This window comes from Notamacropus eugenii, chromosome 2, assembly GCF_028372415.1.
Source record: "Notamacropus eugenii isolate mMacEug1 chromosome 2, mMacEug1.pri_v2, whole genome shotgun sequence".
NCBI lineage: Eukaryota > Metazoa > Chordata > Mammalia > Diprotodontia > Macropodidae > Notamacropus > Notamacropus eugenii.
This window is the reverse complement of record NC_092873.1, coordinates 229,851,726-229,866,184: the sequence shown is the minus strand read 5'-3', so window position 1 is coordinate 229,866,184 and position 14,459 is coordinate 229,851,726. Positions and strand designations below refer to the sequence as shown.

Sequence of the window (14,459 nt, the reverse complement as noted above, 5' to 3'; positions counted from 1 at the left end):
ACTCACAGTAGTAGGCCACCACGGGGTCCCGCTTGTCATGCTCCTGCGCCGTCCTCAGATGATGCTGGAGGCTCTTAAACTGCGGGGGCAGTGGGGGTAATGGGGCCAAGGCAGCCATCTCCGCTCCCGGCACTGCCGCTTCCTTACTCACGCACTGCCACCTTAGTCACCGGGAGCTTCCGCTTCCGCCTGAAAGGTCGCACGAGCGAGAGGATTGGGAGACGTGCGCGCTCACACGCAGGCACGCCCGCCGAAGACTTTAATGAAAGAGGGAGCGAGAGCGCGCACGCACGTTACGCGCGCGTGCGCACTCACACCTTGGCAGAGCACCTAAAGGAGGCGTGACCTTCTTGGGTGGACAGAAGCTGCGCCCGGGTGTAATTGTTGAGGAAGATTGTGGGAATAGGGTAAGGGTGCGAAGGAGAAGATGTTATCACTGTCACTCACGAGTTGTTTCGAATTCTCCATCGCGTACGCTTCCCTCTCCCCAGCCTTTTGGTTTATTGTGAATGTATGTAAAATTCCCAGCCTCCTAGTACATCTAGTGGTGTCTTGGGGGCAGGGGATGTTCTGGCCCGTAGTAGACTGTTAGAGAGATGAATGGATGAGTTGGCCCAGCACCCCCCTCCCCCAAACCCCCGTAATGTTTGACAGTAACGCTAGACTTCCTAAGAGCTGTATATTCTGGAACTTTATATTCAGTTCCTACCGCAAATGAGAAATGTATTTAAGGTGCATTCTCTAAAATGCCTTTTCAGAGAGATTATCTCTCCTGTCCCCCTCACCCCCCAACAAGCACTCTGTGCTAAGATTTCACAGCTCGAAACTGAAAGTTTACATCAAAAGTGTGGTTTTAATTTGTAAGTGGTCTTCATGCATGACTTCAACCACGTACTTCTTGGGCACCTTTTAGGTTTAAGGCATTGCAGGGATGAAGAGGGGACTAAAATTCCATCCCTATTAACAAGGAAGTCCTAGTGAAGATGAAAGAATATCTACACACATGATTGTAACACAAAGCAGAATTTGTGACAAACATAAACTCCTGTGGGAAGTTAGAGGGAATAAAAATTAAAAGTATAAAGTGTTTGGGGAGCCTTTTGGTCATTTTCTTTTCTAAGTTTCTCTTTATGCTAAAGTTCTCTTTCAATAGTAATTGCTGGATTTCAAGGATTTCCTTCCACTGAAAGATGACACATACCTAAATAGCCACAACGGCAATAATCTTCTAAGTATTGTCCCCACGTTGTGATTTGCCCTACAATCCACACTATACATAAGATTGATCTCCCTAAAACTCAGCTATGTCACCTGAAAATCTCAAAAAACTTCAGAAAATTACCAAATAACATACAAATAACTTCCTGACCTCATTTAGGGTTTTCTTGGCAAAGATACTGGAGTGGTTTGTGATTCCCTTCTCTAGTTCGTTTTACAGATGAGGAAACTGAGGCAAACGGCCACAGAGCTAGGAAGTATTATGAGACTAGAGTTGAACTCAGGAAGACGAGTCTTTCTCACTTGGGGTCTAGCACTCTATCCACTGGACCACCTAGTGGCCTCCCTTGGGGAGTATGGAGGAAAGAAAATAAGTACTTCTAAATTAGATGGTATTAGATAGGAACTTTAATGCATAGCTAAGACTTTGACTGAATGATGTCAGAGAGGGCATTTCAGGTGACCAGAAAACAGGGGGGCTTGTTTGAGTAATAGTGAATAATCCACATTAGTTTGGAACAAAATGTGTGTAGAGCTGTGGGATTTGGGGATGCAAGATAGATTTCAAGTTACAAGAAATGTATCTTGTAACAAGATAGGTACAAGACACAAGAAAGGCAGATTGGGGTCAGATCCTCAAAGGCTTTGTGTACTAGGCAAAGTTATTTGTATGTTATTTGGTAATTTTCTGAAGTTTTTTGAGATTTTCAGGTGACATTATAGCTGAGTTTTAGGGAGATCAATCTTATGTGTAGGCTAGATTGTAGGGCAAATCACAATGTGGGGACAATACTTATAAGATTATTGCAGTTGTGGCTATTTATGTATGTGTCATCTTTCAGTGGAAGGAAATCCTTGAAATCCAGCAATTACTATTGAAAGCAAACTTTAGTATAAAGAGAAACTTAGAAAAGAAAAATTAGAAAACTATAAAAGCTTAGAAGTTTCCCCAGGGAGGTAATATGGCTCAGTGGATAAAGCACTGGTTTTGGGAGTGATAAGGTCACAGATGTAGACCTAGAAGGGATTAAGGGGGCCATCTAGTCCAACCCTTTCCTTATTCCTGGATTTTGTTCCTTCTCTAATGCATTCTAAGACTGAATTAGTTTTATTGGCTGTCAAATAATGCTCCACTAAACCTCCTTACCTTTTTCAGAGGTCTAAATGTCCTCCCCATTTTGGAATTATGAAGTTAATTTTTCTTAATCTGAGCATAAGACTTCACATTTATCCTTATGAAACATCATTTTACTTGATTAGGCTTAACATTCTAGCCCTCAGGAACTACAAAAATCCTGATGCAATTATCCAGTGTGTTAGGTGTTCCAGCTTTGTGTCACCTGTAAATTTGTTAAGTGTATCTATACTTTTATCCAAGTTGTTGATAGAGCAATGAGCAGCCCAGGGCCAAGTATGAGTTCTCTGGAATCTCCACTGGACACCTGGGTATAACTGTCCCACTATTTCCAAATTCACCTAATGATACCATCAATTTGGCCTGCATCTTTCCATATTTTTCTCAAGATTAGCCTGAGGTACTTAGTCAAACACTTTGGAAAATCTATGGAAGCTCTGTGTAAAAGCAGTCTCCTATCAGTCTAGTAACTTTATCAAAAAAGAAAATAATGTTGATCTTCCTTTATCTTTCTTAATGAAGTCATGGTAGTTCTCTGCAATTAATTCATCTTCTAGATGTTCATTAACCATGTCTATAATAATATATTCTAGAATTTTGCCAGTAATCAGTCAAGCTCACTGACCTATAATTTACAGATTTCATTATCTTATTGTTTTTATAAATTTAGGACATGTCCACTAATTATGTAGTATTTCTCTTGTTCATCTTTCAAAGATCACTGATTTGCTTGTTAGTCCCATCTGTGGATTCTATTAGTTTCTGGGAATGTAGTTAATCTAAGGAGGGTGACAAACTCATCCGGGGCAACTACATCTTCTCTTATTTGCTCCTCATTTATCTTGGGTATTAACTTCTTACTAGGCATTTCCATTCTGTCCTTTGCAATCCAAAGATAACTTTCCTTAGCAGAGGTAATAGAAACAAAATAAGAATTGATTCTTTTTGTCTTTCCCACCACTTTCAACAGTAGGCATTTCTTTTTTGTCTCTCCTCTTTTTTTCCAGTGTAGCTAAAAGCAACAACATTAACTCTTTTTTGTCATCCTTATCTTTTCTTGTAAACTCCAGCTCATTCTAAGCTTTAGTACTTCCAGTTTTATCCTCAAAGAACCGTTCCTTGTTTTTGTATTTATACTTTATTGCTTGACCTTGTTTCTGGCTTATATACAAGTCTACAATGCGTCCACGTTGATTTCTTTAGACTCCTCCCCCTTTCTCCTAAGCAATATTATCTTTCTGCATGTTTTTAGTATTTTATTCTGATTTTTATAGAAACTTATTCTAAACTTCCACCCTTGTTCTCATCATGTTCTGACTCTTGTGGTCTATTTATGAAACATATTTCTTCCTTATCCAGCATTATGTTTCTCTTTCTCTTACCGCTGCCTTCTTTCTGTTTTCAAAACTGCATAGCCCTCCCTAACCTTGAAAAAACCTTCACTTTTATCTCAGTTCACTCCAGATATGTCTTCTTGTCGTACTGCCAAACTTGATAAAAGTTTATTCTTTAACTTCTGCCTCCATTTATTTATCACTCATTCACTCTTTAACTTCCTACAATCTGGCTTTTATTACCACATCTTTACTGATTTTATTGGGTCTTAAAAGGTCATTAAAGACAACTGATTGCGAAATTCAAAAAAGTGTTTTTTTTCTCTCTCCTTCATGACCTTGATGCATTCTGATATTTAGACAGCAGTTCCAAGAGTCTGGTCTGTGGACCCCTATGGGTCCCCAAGACCCTTTCATAGGATCACAGAATCAGAACTATTTTCACAAAGTAATGCTGACATTATTTGCCTTTTTAAAAAACTCTTTCATAAATTTACAGTTAAGTTTTCCAGAGGCTACATAATCTGTGAATTAAATGAGCTTTTATCATATAAATGTACGAATTGACTGGTGTGGCTGAACTTGTTGGTAGATTCATTCAGTATCACTATTAGTAAAAAAAAGAAAATTATGTCAATAATGACATTCTGTTTGGAACATTTCTGAACCATGCCACCTGCATTTTAAGGCATTCTCCTCATTCCCTTCCCACTGGGACCTTGGACAAGGCCTGAGACACTGGCCTCTGATAAATGAGCTTTCCCCTTATCTTGTTTGGAACCTGGCTTCCACAATATTTTCAGGCCATTTGTAATCCATGCTACAGTGCATGTGCTCCTGCCCCCTTACTAGCTCTCCTTTGTGCATTATCTTTCCCCACTAGAATGTAAGCTCCTTGACAGAAGGGATTATCTTGCTTGCTTGTATTCCTATCCTCAGTGCTTATTACAGTGCCTAGCACATCTTATACACTTGATAAATGCTTTATTATTCATTTATTCATTCATGATAGGATGCCTACAGGATCAAAATAAAGTAACCCTGTTTTAGGAGTCCATCATAAAGAGTTGATAAAAGCTTTAAATTAGGAGGTGTGTATATATATATATATATATATACATATATATATATATATGTATATATATATGTGTGTGTGTGTAAATAATATATTACATAGAAACAATAATATATATGGAGAGAGATTCATAGTTCTTAGAAGAATTTCATTGAATGGAAGGGACCATTGAAGAAATGAAGTTGAAATAAGAAGCCAAGAGATGACCATTAGAGAAGGGTAGCAAGTTATTGAGGCGAGAGTAAATTTAGGAAGTGATAGAGAAGCCAGCATTTTAATCTTTACACATGGGTTATGAATCTGACGATCTAATAAAATGACTTTGTCAACCAAACCTTAGCTAAATGCAAAGTAACAGTGTTGGACTAATTCTGTAGAACAGGCTGTACAAATTTCCAGTGAGACCACTTAGAAATTTCTCTTTCCCTTAAAGCATTTCCTTTAAAGCAGCGGTGTATTCTGCACTAGTCTAACCCTGACAACTTCACCAGAAATGATTATTGCTCCATTAGAAATAGTTCAACTAAATTTTCTAGGAGAGATTAAGTTTTAAGAAGAAAGCTTCAAAATTATAACTGATAATGCTGTGATGAAAATAAAGTAGCAATTAATTTATGTACACTTCTAAATGAAGAATAGTAAAACTAACAAAATTGTAATAAGCATTTTAGTTTTTCTAAAATATTTTAGATGAATTGTATAGTCCTCTCCAGATACATTTTCTAATTCTATAAAAATTATATTGAACTATAATTTAACATACCAGTGGAAGTAAACATTCTAGTTGCCTCCAACAAAAAAACATTTTGTGTTTTTACAACTGAAATAAATAGGAAGGACACAACTCATACAAGTTAAAAAAGTTGGATGAATATTTTACATCTCAACGAACAATATAAACCTTATTATGAAGTTCTTTATATGTATCTTGAGCTTTATACTGTCAAAGAGATTTCATAGCTATTATCTCATTTGAAATTTACAACCCTATGTGATAGGTCAGAATATGTATCATTATCCTCAATTTACAGATTGGAAAGCAAATTTTTAAAAGTTAGGTGACTTAGGAAAGGTCACAAAGTGAGCCAAAAGCCAAATTAAGATTTCAAATTCAGATAAAGAAAACATTTATATTGTCATTTTGAAAGATGTGAAGTTATCAAATAAATTATCTAGCTAAATAGTATTTATCTAACAAAGTTGCAATCTTTTCAAAATATAAAACGATTGATGTCTTTAGAAAAATCAAAATAGTTACTTCAAAATATTTTAATCAGGTAACCTTATTACCTGATTCATATATTTTAGGTTGAAGTGATATGAACAGAATAGGGCAGAAACAAGTCTAAAAATCTTAGATGACTTGGTAAAAAATCACAAAATGTTTCAGAAGCAGAGTTAACTTCTGAATTCATGTAAAGAAATCAGATTTTTTTTTCCTTTAAAATATTTGAAGTTGCCAAATAAATAATCAGGCTTGATAGCATTTGGCTAACAAAATCACAATATTTTAAAAATGTATAAATATTGATTTGCTTGGAAAAAAATCAAAATCATCACATAAGTATTTTTTAGCAGATATTCTCATTAATGAATTTAGATATTCTAGGTTGAAATAGTTTAAACAAAATTAAAAATTTGACTAGTATTTTCTCATTTTTTATCCAGAATCAAAATAGGAGTAATTTTAATTGAATTCAAGAATTATTTACTATGTACATAATGTGCATGGCAGATAATGGTAAATTTTTCATACTCTTTCAATTGTGCATAAAATTGGCTAATGCAGGATTTTATTATAGAGTGAAACCTTAACAAAAAGTTGATATGTTACACTTTTTTTTACTCACAGAAGATTTATTATTTTGGTAATAATACTAGTACATGTTCTATCTTCAGCACTACAAATTAAGGCTATATTCTCAGTATACTTTAACTTTAGACTAAGAACATAAAGATATGTTATCATTTTATATTTTGGCCTGTTTTAGAAGCATTTTATAGCAATATGTTACGTATCTGTGGCGTCGTGTCCTCTAAAACATTCATTTATATAAAAAATTCTTGAAGAGATTTGTTTAAAATCAATTAATTCAAACTTAGACCCCTTTGGGCAATTTATTCTAATAATTTATGTCAAATTTGAGGTTTGCTGTGGCTACATTATGCATATTAGCAGACAATATTGTAACATGCTTAGCCACTGTTATTTATCAACAAAGCAATAGTTCCTAGGTATTGTCATTTGCCAGTAACTTCTTTTAATTTGATCTGAGTTTATAAATACTAAATCTTCATTATAGAACCAAACAGCGTGGACTAGTAAGAGTTTTGGTAATCAATGTTGTCATAGATTAATATAATTTTAAGCCTGATAAGGGCCTTAGAAATCAAATAGTCCAGCTACCTCATTTTATAGATAAAGAAATTGAGACTAAGAGAGGTTAGATGACTGACCAAGGTCAACAGGAAATGTAACACTAGAATCTTTTACTATCACACTTCACTTTTAGTCTCTCTCTCTCTCTCTCTGTCTCTCTGTCTCTCTGTCTCTCTGTCTCTCTCTCTCTCTCTCCCTCCCTCCCTTCCTCCCTCTCCCCCTCCCTCTCTGTGTTACTTTCTTTCTCTCTCTTTCCATCTCTCTCTCTGTGAAATGTAGCCTATTTTTTCAGTCTTTTTTTCACTTAAACAAAGCTTTAATCGTGACTTTTTCTCAAATCTAGGAAATAATAAGATGTTACTGAATGATAAATAGTCGTATAGAGTTCAGAAACCTTCTTCATGTATGTGTCTATCTTCCCCCTTTATTCGGAACTTTTGCTTGCTTTACAAAACAATATTGAGAAATGAATACATCATCTAGACTAGCTGTAAACCCTTTTCCCCGCCATGGTGCTTCATTGCATTGATTCCATCTTGAACTTTAAGTCATCATGATGAGAAATATCAGAATATCTTTGTGTTATGAATTCAGATTTTTATTAAACTCCCCTCAAATAAACACCAATAGCCTGTCTGTATGTATCCATGAGGCCCACTCCTGATGAAAAGTCAGTGACATTGCCCGTTAACTGTTGTTACCTGAGCTAATTCATAATTCCAGAAGAAGAAACCTTGAGATTTCCTGCCTTTGCATCCTGTCTATAAAGTTCTTTGGAAGAGAATCTTGTCTATGGTCAGGATTTGTATCATATTTATCATTATATTTTGTTTTTTTTTTCTTTACATGACAGTTTTCTGTTTTTCTTTTTTTTTTTAATTTTATTTTTTATTTTTTAATGTTTAACAATCACTGCCATACAATTGAGATTTTATCCCCCCCACACCTTATCATTATATTTTGAGAAAAGGCAGTTAAGCCGCAACTAGAGTAGACAAACATGCATTAGAATCTTCCATTTAGTGGAAATCATCTTGTATTTATTCCATCTAGTGATTCAGGTCTTTGGTCTTTGTTCTCATTAAATATCAGTGCAATGATAGGAATGAGTACATGCATCTAACTTCCTTTCTTTCACTCTCTAATCAAACTATAGTATATCCTATTTATTAATTTTTGCATGGTTGACATGACTTAGAGAAGTTAACTTTCACCTGGATGCTATGGTATGGGCTTCTCTAGGAGATGGTGAATTCACTTGGGGGGATAGAGTAAAATGAGTTGAGGGATATCATTCTCAGAGAAGGGTTGGACTAGAAATCTGGTCAAATCCTAATGTTTTGTGGAAGACATTTTCAAAATGATAATTACATACTCAAATAGTCATGGAGTAAAGGGCTGCATACAAAATTAAATCCAGTCTTTTTTTTTTTTTTAGAAAAGTACTATATCATTGTTCTATAGTATATTTTCCATTAGAACTGTACCAACAGTAGCTTTTAAACAATAGGCGCCTAAAGAGAACTCCAGAGAAGTTGACCTATGCTTTAAGAACAAATTAAGACCAAAAAAACCCTTTTGAATTTAAGCTTTCATTGAATGCAATCAAAAATAAATGAAGTGGATGAACCCCCAGAGTAGTAGATGAACCACAGTCACTATCCACTTAAAAAACTTAACTTTCTACATAAGATCTCAAAAACTTCAGCAGCTCCCAATGCCACTGTGACTGCTGTAAATGTGTACATAGCAATGAGGAATATGGTCTTTTCAAAATGTTCTGGGACCAGGCATCTTATGATTCTGAATCTTTTTTCAAGTGAACTGACATCACAATGATAAAGAGATTTTACTTGGAAACCAAAAAGATGACTCTGAAGCCAAAAGGCTATCACCTCGAGGATTATTCTCAGTAAGGCAGAGAGGATATAAAAGACAGTGTAGATGGGCCTCTGAAGTATGCTTTCTTGATCAATGCTTTTACATGCAGCATAAAGATGGAAAACAGCTCCAGGAACCAGTACAGTCACTAGCTGTAAAGCCCAGAATACCTAAAGTATGGCAGAAAAATTAGTCAAATCATTTCATCCATATATCTGTTAAGAAAAATAAACAAACAAACCCCCAAAACCTGCATTGGTTCTCTCGGGAGCTCAACTTCAGATTTTGTTTCAAAACTTATATTGTCAACCATAAAAATACTTTTATTTGAAGACAGCTTGACCTGGGATTTTATTAGTGTAGGAAATCCCCATTAAGGAAAATTCTACTAATATAAATTTGTACTTATTCTCAAACATTTTAGTATTTCAATTAAGTTAATAGAACTTAATATATTTTCAATTCATTCTTAAGTAACAAAGTATTAAAATTTGTTAAAATTAAAAGATATATTTACACATTTTTTTCATTTATTTTATTCCAACTTAGTAATAATGGTGAATAGTGTTCTTTTAAGTAGCTATTTTGTTTTTTTCTTATTAATATAGCCCAGATGTCCAAAATGAAGTTGAGAAATGAGTACATTACCTAAAATTTAGAACTTCTATAACTGTGGGTTGCGATCCCATGAAAAATTTGGTGACACTAAAAGGTTGCTGAACTTATAACGATCAACAATTAACTGAAAATCAAATTCATAATGAATTTGAGGTGTTGCTAGCAGTGCTTGTCCGTGTTGGATTGTGCAACTTCACTGCAACCTTGGTTCTGAACACAAAGCATGTGCACCTTGTACTGCATATGGCCTCAGGTCATACAATGCCAAAGAATACTGCCCAAATACAAAAGGGGGTACCAGGTGGAAAAAGTTTAAGAAGCCCTGACCTAAATAAGTGAGTTTTCCTCCCAACTCATTTTTATCTGAAACATGAAGATTATAAGAGCCAAAGAATGTAGAGCTTAAGGGCAACATGGATAGCTAACTCTCTCATTGTAGAGATAATGTAAGCTAAAATACATTTTTCTGGAATTATCTAGAAAATACCATTATTTTTCTACTTTTTTATCATAGCAGACTTCTGAATAAGATAACTTTTCTTTTTCTTTTTTAAAAAAAGTATTTACCTGTGGAGTTATTGGCCTGAACTGGTTGTAACAGAAGAGATTTATTTCCCTCCTGTCTGGATCACAGCTAAAATGCAAGGCTTCATTCCCATAGACTGCAAAGCCCAGTACCCCGAGGAAGAACATTCGAACTGAGCCAAAGAAAAGGGTGTGGAACTGACCGATCACTGTAGGAGGTCTGAGCTGTGACAGTTATAATAAAATGTCATTTGATAGGCAAAAAAAGAAAACGTATAATATTTCTATGAGTAAATTTGTTGGAAGCTATTTCAAATCAATGACCTTAGAGTCTGTCATTTAGTCCAACCCTCAAGATATATTGCTAAAAGCTTTGTTCACTCTCCTCTTAATCCTTGAAATATTTATAGTACAATAACACAAAGAATACTTTCTTTTTAATAGTGCAATTGAAAAATTATTTTTAAAGTTTTGATTTAAGATGATATTCACTAGCTTTATAGTCCTTTTTGTATGAATGGCCTATTATTTCATCTAGAATAGATTAGAGTAATCAGATGAACCTGTATGTGTTTTTTGAATCCTCATTAAACTCAAATGTATATATGTTAACATTTATAAATAATAATGACTAATATTGATATAGTACTTTAAGGCTTTCGGAACTAAATGGCCAACTAATGTGCAGCTAGTATTACTTGGTACTAGCTGCTAATTTTGTGCTTTTAAATTTTTAATATTTTTTTCCATTTCCATATAAAAAGTTTTAACATTTGTTTTAAAAATTTTTTGACTTCCAAATTCTCTTTCTCCCTCTTCCCCTCCCCCTCTTTAAGAAGGCAAACAATTTGATATAGGTTATACATGTGTAGTCATCCTAAATATTTCATATTAGTCATGTTTGTAAAAGATACCACAGACAAAAACACACAAGAAAAATAGGGAAGGTTAAGAAAAGTATGCTTTGATCTTCAGTTAAGCTCCATCAGTTCTTCCTCTGGAAGAGGATAGCGTTTTTCATCATAGGTCCTTTGCAATTGTCTTGGAAACATTGCTGAGAATAACTAAGTCATTCACAGTTGATCATCATAATTTTGTACTTCTTAAGGAGAAAACTGAAGCACTGGACTGTTTTATGGGCCAATAGCCAAACAGATTCATGAGTTAATTTATTTTAGCTTTCAGTTAGTAGTCGTTATGATCATATACTATAGTTGAAAAGGAAGTGTTAGGCAAATTTTCAGAGAGCAATCTGGTAGTATACAAATCAAAAATAATCTTATTCTGAGACAAACATCTCATTATTGGGAATACATCCTCAGAACATCAACATAAAGGGAAAAATGAGATTTACAACATTAGTTATAATTCCAAAGAACTAGAAACAAACCTAAATGTCAAAGAGTTGACAACTGACTCTAATAAACTAGATATTAGTATAATGGAATACTACCATTGGATACAAAAAAATAGAACACTGTAAGGTATCCAGAAAGACTTTTAGATATTTACACAAAAGTGAAGAAAGCAAAGCCTATATGATTTAGTGTATATATATATATGCATATATACATATATATGTTTGTAGTCCATATATATAGAGATCTATCTCTCTATCTATATACAGAGAGACAGATGCATATCTACATCTATTTATCTATGTCTACACACACACACACACACACACACACACACACACACACACACACAATAGAGATGATGAAACCTAAAGTAGAAGTGGATGCAGAAGAAATATTGTATGTAGGAACTAACCTTTATGTGTAAATAGTTTTAAGTATATATTTATTTCGTTTTGTTGTTTAACCTTAGGGACATAAATTAATTTTTAAAAGCATCATTGATACTTTATATTATTTTCAGAATATAACATCTATTTTCATTTATGCAAATCAGGTAAAAATACATGAACATGTCCAACTCATTTGATTTCATTATTTTCTTAATACTCACACATCCTTCATAGAAGTTCTTGATGTAATTTAGAGACATATCTTGGTAGATGTTATCCTGGCACCACTATGGGGGATAATTTCCTGTCCTACATTGTCATCTTGTTCCCCCTCACCTCAAACTCAAATTGTTATATTCTCCCATGACTCTTACAAGCAGAAAACACTCATCACTGCACATTTGTCTCTCTTTATTTTTTCTATACCCTCACCTCCCCCTAACCCCACAGACCTCCTTTCATCTCTGGGGCCCCAGTTAACTTCCCTACCTCTGGACAAAAAACTATTAAAACAAAAGCAGAATGCATGTGGTTGATCTAATAATCCCTAAACAATCTCATTCAGACAGCCAAAGGTGCCAACACAGCAAGAGCCAATGGTATAAGGGGGCAGCTTGTCATGAGCAGTGAGCTCTGAAAATATTTGTAATAACCTGAAACCAACTCACAAAGACACAAAAGAGATCCTTTCAACTTTAAGTATAATCCTGGAGAGGCTTAGGAGGAAATGACTTTCTATCTCTGTCCTTGAACTCAACAAGGAGGGAGAAAATCCTCCTTCCTTCCTAGAGCCTTTTGTGGAATGTGTATAACCCGGGCAAAGTAGACAGACAGCCTAGTCAGAAATAGGCAGAATTCTAAGTGATTTGTTTAGTGTCAACCCTGGTGGACATTGTCTTCACCTCTGAGTACGATCTCGTTAATTCAATAACATGATCCTTTTCTTGCCCTTACCTTATCTTTTTTTAGGACTGAAAAAATAGAGCAGACCTTGATAAATTCCTACCACTGCTCCTGGAGAGTCAAGTTGGGCAAGAAAAGGCTGTTTTCCTCCTCTTTTTCCCTGACATTATAGAGCTCACTTTCATACCCCTAAAATTTTCTAAACTACATAAAAATACCTATTAGTTCAAATGTAGTGTTGAAATGAAAGCCAAAACCATTTATTTCTTTGGCATACCCACCAGCTGTAGCCGTATAGTTTGGTTTGGACATTCCATTCATTTAACTTCTGGTTTGGACCTCTCTGATGTGCTGTCTGCAGGATGGAAAGAGAGAAAAACTCAATTTGTTACCCTCCCTTCCCCCCTCCCACCCCCAATACATTCAAACACAAAACTGAATTCCAGTAATCTTTCCCAAGTCAAAACAATGGGCTTCCTCTTTTCCCTAGCATTTCCTCCCAGTTTTTGGCTGTGTTTATAACTTATTTATGAATGATTTTTGGCTCAAAAACACTTTTAAAAGTTTATACAGCTTCCACTCAGGTGCTATTCTAGTACCTCATCTTGAGTAGGAGGATGAATCTGGGCTCTATAAAATGGATTAGAACTTGAGCTCTAGTAGCAAGCTTCAAAGGCGCTGAATGTTAATCTAGTCTAGAGATAAGAGATTAGGGGATTTACCAGTGATTTCATTGGTTGGTATAGGGAACTACCTCTACCAAAGCAAGTCAGCACCTTCTCTTTAATTTATAGTCTTGGAGAGCTTGTTAGTGCACTGAAAGATGAAGCAGATTGTCTAGGGTCATATGACCATCATGTGACAAAAGTAGAACTCGAATCCAGGGACTCCTAGCTTTTAGATCTGCTCTCTATCAGTGCTACCAAGCTGCATCTCATAGAAATTCATCAAAGTATTAATCCCCTGGTGATCCTCCCCTTGCCGCCCCGCCCCATCCTCTTCCCGCCACAAACATGTAGGGCATAGAAGAGTTATGATGTATGTTGGTGGAAGAGGTAACCAAATAAGATTAAATCATGAACATATTAAAATACTGAAATATTTAAGAAACATTAGGTGATAGAAATATGAAAAAAAATTCAAAGTTCACACTCTCAGGGACCATACAGTTTAATAGGCTGAAGAAGTATTTTATACATAAGTAATTGAATCCCAAATGTTGTGAAGTATTATATATTTTTAGTTATAGGACATTCAGTGGCCATACATAGTTGTGTGTATGTGTGTTTGTTCATACCCACATATATGTTGAATGCATTGTGATGTGTGCCCTGTTGAGAACTTGTTTCAAATGAAGTGAGCTTCTTCCCTACTTTTCTTTCATGGTGAAGTGTTGGAAGACTATTGGAGTAGTAGTTGGAAATCTGGGTCCTAGAATTTGCTGCTAGCCTGATGTATGACCTCAAGCAAGTCACTTCACTGAGCCTCAGTTTCATTTCTGTAAAAAGAGGGAATTAAACTAGATTATCTCTGAGGTCCTTCTCAATTTTTACATTCCATAATTCTGGACTACATCACAGATACAGTTTAATGAAGAGTGCTGTACATGGAGTTAGAAGAATTGAATTCAGATACCATCT

The 14,459-nt window shown here is 35.1% G+C and overlaps 2 protein-coding genes across 3 annotated transcripts in view; both read right to left on the bottom strand.

Moving 5' to 3' along the window:
- The window catches only part of VTA1 (vesicle trafficking 1), a 123,172-nt gene extending 122,917 nt beyond the window's left edge, over positions 1-255 (bottom strand). Inside the window, exon 1 of one of the 2 annotated variants that reach the window (XM_072643472.1) lies at positions 7-255. In XM_072643472.1, coding sequence (XP_072499573.1) covers positions 7-118 — 112 coding nt within the window. In that variant the 5' untranslated portion in view covers positions 119-255. The remainder of the gene's footprint in view (positions 1-6) is intronic. The other variant, XM_072643473.1, reaches the window with a different exon arrangement.
- Positions 256-8,800: 8,545 nt separating this feature from the next.
- On the bottom strand, positions 8,801-13,136 carry GJE1 (gap junction protein epsilon 1). The gene is made up of 3 exons (XM_072638476.1): positions 13,101-13,136; positions 10,209-10,391; positions 8,801-9,193 (listed from the first exon to the last, which is right to left on the bottom strand). The coding sequence occupies exons 1-3, from the start codon at positions 13,134-13,136 to the stop codon at positions 8,801-8,803; spliced, it is 612 nt and encodes a 203-aa protein (XP_072494577.1).
- Positions 13,137-14,459: the final 1,323 nt, after the last annotated feature.